Here is a 7,315-nt window from a genome sequence, read left to right as displayed (position 1 = left end):
TTGTTAGGATTGGCTCAGGAGCTGGGAGGAAATTAACGCTTCAGGTGGAGGCTGTCATGGGTCAAACTGTGAGGAGATAAGGACTCCTCTGCAGGAGAAATGATGCAGTGATAGCATCCCAGGGGTATTTCCTTGTTTTAAGCAAACCCGTTTTAAATACAAAATGCCTTAGCCAAAAGAATGACTAGTTGTAGTAGGAATTTAGATATTACTATGACTGAAGTACATACAATAATTAAACAATCCATAGCAGAAATATCCTATTAGTGTGGAAATTATTTGGGGACAAAGATTCATTTCTTTGGCTCTTAAAAATCTCACAATGATAGCTTTCCCTGACTAAAGCTAGCTCTCGATAGTCTTAACAAAAATAGTTCAGGAACATAAGTGTGAAGTTTTTGTGTGAAGTTTTATGCTACTCTTAGACAAATAGATAACATGGTCTACAGCAGCCTCCTCAAATACCTCAATATTCGGTGGGGGTGGGGGGTTAAAAATTGTAATAATTCAAGTGAATCCATTGCTTAACTTTAGAAAGTAGAGCTGCAAAGAAGATTCTTAACAAGGTAAGTCTATTGAAAGAGAGAACAGAGGATGAACACTAACAAAGAGATATACAATGGTGGGAAGATAATTAGGAGCCTCAGAGACACTTGTGTAAAAGGGAATCAGTAGCAGCAGAAGCCAAGAAAAAGTAAGCTTGGCAACAGAACGTTTAAACATTTAGAGTTAGGAAGAGAGAGGGAAACACAGAAACTTAAAAATAGATTCTATATATTAGAAGAGAGTATTTCTCATGTTCTTTATATAAGAAGAGAGAAATACTCCTTCATTCACAAACAGGTTCCAAATAGGAAATATGCCCAATTATATTAGCAAAGGACAACTTAAAATGCAAAACTCCAACTCTGAGTCATCTATTTTGGAAAAATTGTCTTGAAATCAAAATTCTAGTTTTCCTTTTGATTTTTTAAAAAGAACCCTAGTGTTAGAACTTGACCTGTAATTACATGGTTTCATTTTACATTCAGAATTACATTCTTTGAGTAATATTCTTTAATTTTGTGAATTGCCAACAGTATTATAAGAAGTTTATTCTTAAATGGCCTAAAGACTTGGCATAGGCCAGAATCCTCTATTTTGGACAATACATCATTCCATTGGGCATTTAACTCAAATCCCGTTATCCTTGCAAGGAAATATTCTCATTTTTACGGCCAGAGAAAATCATATAAGTGAATTCCTGCCAGAAAAATATATTGCAGCATCCAAATAGACAAAATGGTGGCAGAGAGTGGTTATTCTAACACTGTCTCTTATTTAAGGATTTAATGGTTTGTAGTCTATCTTTGGGCTACATAAATGGCTAATGCAAGAAAAGTCATAGTGATGGTAGAAGCAGTCTACCTACTTCACTTCTACATCAGCTAGGAGAGGAATGCATGTGTGTAAATTGAGTTATATACCCCAAATTAGACACGTTCTTAAACTTAGACCATGTTTTTGTGGGTATAAACCCATTGTAAATAGGAACTTTTGAAGATGTTTTTACTTAAGGTGTGGCGCAACTGAATGAAGGTGGGCCTTATGCCAATTAGTAGAGGCTGTATAAAGAGAAAACCACAGGGAGGAGCCAGAAGTGAGAAGTCAGCAAAGAAACAGAAGAAAAAGGAGAGGACATTACCATGTGAGGAAAAGCAGAAATACAAGTTAAGGAACCCCAAGGATTATTGCCTTCCAGGATAAAACAAGACTTGCAAATCTCATGATTTTGGTTTCTAGCATTAAAACCATAACCAATAACTTCCCATTGTTTAAGCCAACTCACTGTGTGGTATTTGTCATAGTAGCCTTGCAAACACTAAGGCAGCATGCTTTTAGTTTTTGAAAAATACTTATCTATAAATGTTTAAAATCATTTGATTGCCATGTCAAATAATAGTTTGTCAAATAATAAAGAGATAGGAAAGAAGAAAATAATTTTCAGAAAATTAGAGTATATTCCAGGATTCTAGCAAACTAAGTACAGCTTCCACTTGACATCAAACTTCAGAGCATTAAGCAGTACTTGAGTTTAGCCCTCTCTGTAGCTTGGAGGCATGAATTACAACAGATGTACTCAGTTACTGATGTAGTTTACTGTCTCCTCTGAATTCTGTTTGAGATTATAGGGGAGAGTTCACTGTCATAACTAGAAGTGAAAGAACATGTGCACAGGCTGAACTGTAGACAAAATTAGTATGCCATGTCACTACAATACCAATCAGCCAACTTTTATATTAGATATAGAAATAATATCTTTTTGGAGGTATATACCTAGAAGTGGGATTCCCAGATCATATGGTAATTCTATGCTTAACTTTCTGAGGAACCACCAAACTGTCTTTCACAGTGGCTGCACCATTTTCCTTTCCTACCAGCAATGAATGAGTGTTCCTATTTCTCCACATCCTCTCCAACACTTGTAAGTTTCCATTTTAAAAATAGTAGCCATTCTAGTGAATGTGAAATAGTATCTCATTGTGGTTTTGATTTATATTTGCCTAATGGCTAATGATGTTGAGTATCTTTTCTTGTGTGTTTTGGCCATTTGTATATCTTCTTTGGGGAGATGTGTCATCAAGTCTTTTGTCCATTTTTAAATGGAGTTGTTTGTCTTTTTGTTGTTAAGTTGTAGGGTTTCTTTTATATTCTGGCTGTTGAACCCTTATTGGATACGTGGTTTCCAAATATTTTCTCCCATTATGTAGGTTGTCATTTAACTTTTTTTTTAAAGCACTTGCAATTTAGCAACTGTAAGAAGTAAGAAGTAAAGTTACATGCTAAAAAAATACAATACAATAGTACTGACATTTATAATTACCCATATGGTTACCTTTACTAAAGGTCTTTATTTCTTTGCTTTGATCCACTCTCTAGTGTCCTTTCCTTTCAGTCTAAAGAAGTCACTTTAGCCTTGCTTGTAGGGCACTTACTAGTGGTAATGAACTCCTTCAGCTTTAGTTTATCTGGAAATGTCTTAATATCTCTCTAACTGAAAGAAAGACTTTGCCAGATATAAAATTCTTTGTTGGAAATTGCTTTCTTTCAGTACTTTACATGCTTTATACCACTGCTTTCTTGTTTCCCTGATTTCTGATGAGAAATTGGAACTTAATTTTATTGGGATTCCCTGGTACATAACTCATTGCTTCTCTCTTGCAGCTTTCAGAACGCTCTCCTAATCCTTGGATAATTTGATTACTATGTGTTTAGGCATGATTCTCTTTGAGTTTATCATGGTTGGTGTTCATCTGGCTTCTTGAATGTGCATATTCATATATTTCTTTAAATTTGGGAAGTTTCCCTGCCATTATTTCTTGAATATTTCATCTACCCCTTTCTCTATATCTTTTCCTTCTGCAACTCCCATAATGCATATATTGGTATACTTGATGGTGTCCCATAGGTATCTTAGGCCCTGTTCATTCTTTTTTATCCTTTTTTTCTTTCTGTTCCTCAACCTGAATCACTTCAATTGTCTTGTCTTTGAAATCATAGATTCTTTCTTCTGCCAACTCCGATCTGCTATTGAAACCATCTAGGGAATTTTTCATTTCAGTTACTATGTTCTTCAATTCTAGCATTTCTGTTTGGTTCCTATGGAGAACCAAATTTATTCATTGTTCTCCACATATCCTTTAGTTCTTGTTCTATGTTTTCCTTTATCTCCTTGAGCTTGTGGAGGATTATTTTTTAAAAGTTTCTTCCAGTAAGTCCAAAGTTTGGTCTTCTTCATTGATGACTTCTGGATTTTTATCTTGTTTTTTTGGATGAGCCATCATTTCCTGTTCTTTACTTGTAATCTTTTGTTGACTCCTGTATATTTTAATATTTTAAAGTGTTAACTCTGAGATTTAGTCCCTGAGCAATCTGTTCCTTAGTTTTTATCTAGCTAGTGATATGACAGAGATTTTTATGAATGCCAGAAGCTAATCAAAACAAATAAACTAAAGCAAAAAACACTTTCCACTGTCTTTGCCAATGGACACTGCTTTGACTGGTGGTATCCTTCAGAGCAAATCAAAACAAATAAATAGGGGGAGGGAACGCGGGAGGAGGGAACGAGGGGCCGCGCACGGATTTTTGTTGCCCAGGACAGGAGACCCCAGGTCCCCGAGGCAGAATGGCAGAGATGCAGGGGTTGCTACACAGGCCGGAGCAAGCAGTCGTCTGACTGGAATCACTCTCCGCAGAGTCACGCAGACCTCCTGGGGACTGTGGAGAAGTGAACGGCGTCAACGGAGGCGTGCCGCCCTCCGTGGAAGCCTTTGATAAGCTGATGAACGGCATGGTGGCCGAGTTTTTGAAGAACAGTAGGATCCTTGCTGGAGATGTGGAGACTCATGCAGAAATGGTGCACAGCGCTTTCCAGGCCCAGCGGGCTTTCCTTCTGATGGCTTCTCGGTACCAACAACCTCAAGAGAATGATGTGGCTACACTTCTGAAACCAATATCTGAAAAGATTCAGGAAATCCAGACTTTTAGAGAGAGAAACCGAGGGAGTTCGATGTTTAATCACCTCTCAGCTGTCAGTGAAAGCATCCCTGCTCTCGGGTAGATAGCGGTGTCCCCCAAACCTGGTCCTTATGTCAAGGAGATGAATGACGCTGCCACCTTTTACACGAACAGGGTCTTAAAGGACTACAAACACAGTGACTTACACCATGTGGATTGGGTGAAGTCCTGTTTGAACATTTGGACTGAGCTTCAAGCATACATCAAGGAGCACCACACCACAGGCCTTACTTGGAGCAAAACAGGTCCTGTAGCATCCACTGCACTGGCACTGTCTGTCCTCTCCCCTGGGCCTGGCCTTCCTCCACCCCCTCCTCCTCTGCCTCCTCCAGGACCACCTCCACTTTTTGATAATGAAGGCAGAAAAGAGGGGTCCTCTCCTTCACGCTCAGCTTTATTTGCTCAGCTCAACCAGGGAGAAGCAATTACGAAAGGGCTACGGCATGTCAGAGACGATCAGAAGACACACAAAAATCCCAGCCTGAGATCTCAAGGAGGACAAGCTCGATCTCCAACCAAAAGTCACTCTCCAGGCTCCACTTCTCCCAAATCCCATCCTCCACAGAAACATACTCCTGTGTTTGAGTTGGAAGGAAAGAAATGGAGAGTGGAGTACCAAGAGGACAGGAATGACATTATGATTTCAGACACTGAACTGAAACAAGTGGCTTACATTTTCGAATGCAACAAATCTACTCTACAGATGAAAGGAAAAATAAATTCCATTACAACTGATAACTGTAAGAAGTTTGGCCTCGTATTTGACAATGTGGTGGGCATTGTGGAAGTGATCAATTCTGAGGACATTCAGATTCAGGTAATGGGGAGAGTGCCAACAATTTCCATTAATAAGACAGAAGGATGCCACATATACCTCCGTGAAGACGCCTTAGACTGTGCGATTGTGAGCGCCACATCATCTGAAATGAATATACTTATCCCTCAGGATGGTGATTATAGAGAATTTCCTGTTCCTGAACAGTTCAAAGCAACGTGGGATGGATCCAAGTTGGTCACCGAGCCTGCGGAAATTATGGCTTAATCTCCAGAGACCTAATCTCCTGACCTGCTGGATCCCCTGTGTTAAACAAATAAAAATTTTTTCAAAAGCAGTATTGAAGACCTAAAAGTTGCAGTAGCACCTGCTGCTTTAGTTTGGGGTCTCCAGTAATGCTGGGCTGTAGAAACAGCGTCATTTCTGGCATGCTTCAGTGGGCATTTTGAAGTATTTAATATTTCTTCATGATTTTCCTTTGTGTGTGATTTTAGTTCCACATAAGGACTTGTGAGCAGTACAGATTTAAAGGGGTAAAAAAAGAATTATATTCCACTCATATCATTAACATAGTAACTGATAGGTAACAAATACTGCAGGATTCACTTGCACACTTAAGTTTAATTGCTAGTAGAAAAAAATCTTTGAGAATCTAAGGTGTACATTTTTACCTTTTAGACAATTTCAGTATGATGTAACAGTGTGCCCTGAAAAGTGTATGTTTTTTTTCTTATTTTTCACCACACGTTCACCTTTATCAGCGTGACTGCACTGTCAGCATGAATACAGAATTCAACCCACTTTTTTTTTTTTAAAACATAAGAAAATTCCATATTAGGGGCCAAACTTAGTTTCTTGGTCCATGGAAGACCTGTATTCTTTATTGTAACTGAAAATCAAAAGTTAATTATTGATCTTTAATTTTTCTGTCACTTGAAAAACTTACTTTTGTAAAGATTTTGATGCCAAAAGACTGATGGGAGGAAGCCATTTCTTTGGTATCTGTGTAATACCTCACAGTTTTGCTCTTAAGATAACACTCAATTCTGTTTTTCAGTTTTGAACTTGTTAAATATCAGATGCCTTGTAAAAGATGTCTTTAATGTTCTGAGTTCTTCTCCACTTGCCAGACTTGCTAACCAGTTTCAAAAATGAACATGAAAAAGCCATAGCTATATTACTTCTTCCAAAACCTAAGGAATTATTCATTGGTTTGACTTGCTGCTCTTATTTTGTGGTCTTGATAGAATTTGCTTTTTCAGCACAATAACTAGGATATCCCTTTGTATCTTTTCAGTTCACAGTGCTGAAAACTCTTCTTAGGTAATGAATTATCGCATAGTGCTTGCAGACCCAATACAAGCATCTATATTGTGCCTATTACAGCCTTTGGAATACATCATTTCTGTTATTTTAAATACCTTCTATATCCATATTGTTTCCAAATTCCTAATGCACATATAACAAGGTTTTCCTATAGAAATTTTGTCCATATGAATAATGTTGTGGCTTTAGTAAATACCGTTTTTCAATTGTAAACTTATTCTGAAATAAAGTAAAATTTTAATTGTTAAAAAAAAAAAATAAATAAAGCAAAAAACACTTTCCACTGTCTTTGCCAATGGACACTGCTTTGGCTGGTGATATCCTTCAGAGCTTAGTCCTCCTATCAAGAAGATCAACCTGAGGCAAATGTAAAGTCAAGAGTCCTTTCTGTCTTGCCTGAGCCTATATAAAACCAAGGAGCCTGCTTCTTTTCTTGGGCTTGTGCTTGCCAGAGGCCTTAGGAATTCCCTGTTTACAATTTGCAGGAGTTTGAGTGAACATGCCCTCTATTCCCTTTGAAAGAGACTTTCACCCTCTCCTGGGTGCTTTCTGAAATGACTTTATTCAGGTAGCCCTTTGTCCCAAGTCACTTCAACTTAATTGTGTCTCACACTGTCCCAGCTGTTTGCAAACCTCTTCTCTGCCCTCAAGGCAAAT

The 7,315-nt window shown here is 38.0% G+C and overlaps 1 protein-coding gene and 1 pseudogene across 1 annotated transcript; both read left to right on the top strand.

The window, feature by feature from the left end:
• The first annotated feature begins 4,163 nt into the window (after positions 1-4,163).
• LOC119534889 (adenylyl cyclase-associated protein 2-like) lies at positions 4,164-5,655 on the top strand. Its single transcript, XM_037837443.1, has one exon. The coding sequence runs from the start codon at positions 4,640-4,642 to the stop codon at positions 5,597-5,599; it is 960 nt and encodes a 319-aa protein (XP_037693371.1). The 5' UTR covers positions 4,164-4,639; the 3' UTR covers positions 5,600-5,655.
• On the top strand, positions 4,166-4,610 carry LOC119534891 (annotated as a pseudogene).
• Positions 5,656-7,315: the final 1,660 nt, after the last annotated feature.

Source organism: Choloepus didactylus, chromosome 5, assembly GCF_015220235.1.
Source record: "Choloepus didactylus isolate mChoDid1 chromosome 5, mChoDid1.pri, whole genome shotgun sequence".
Taxonomy (NCBI): Eukaryota; Metazoa; Chordata; class Mammalia; order Pilosa; family Megalonychidae; genus Choloepus; species Choloepus didactylus.
Note: the sequence above shows the minus strand (reverse complement) of the source record. Positions and strands in the feature narration are given on the sequence as shown.

Coding starts and splice junctions, on each gene's coding strand:
- LOC119534889 (XM_037837443.1), top strand. CDS start 4,640: ATGAATGACGCTGCCACCTTTTACACGAACAGGGTCTTAAAGGACTAC.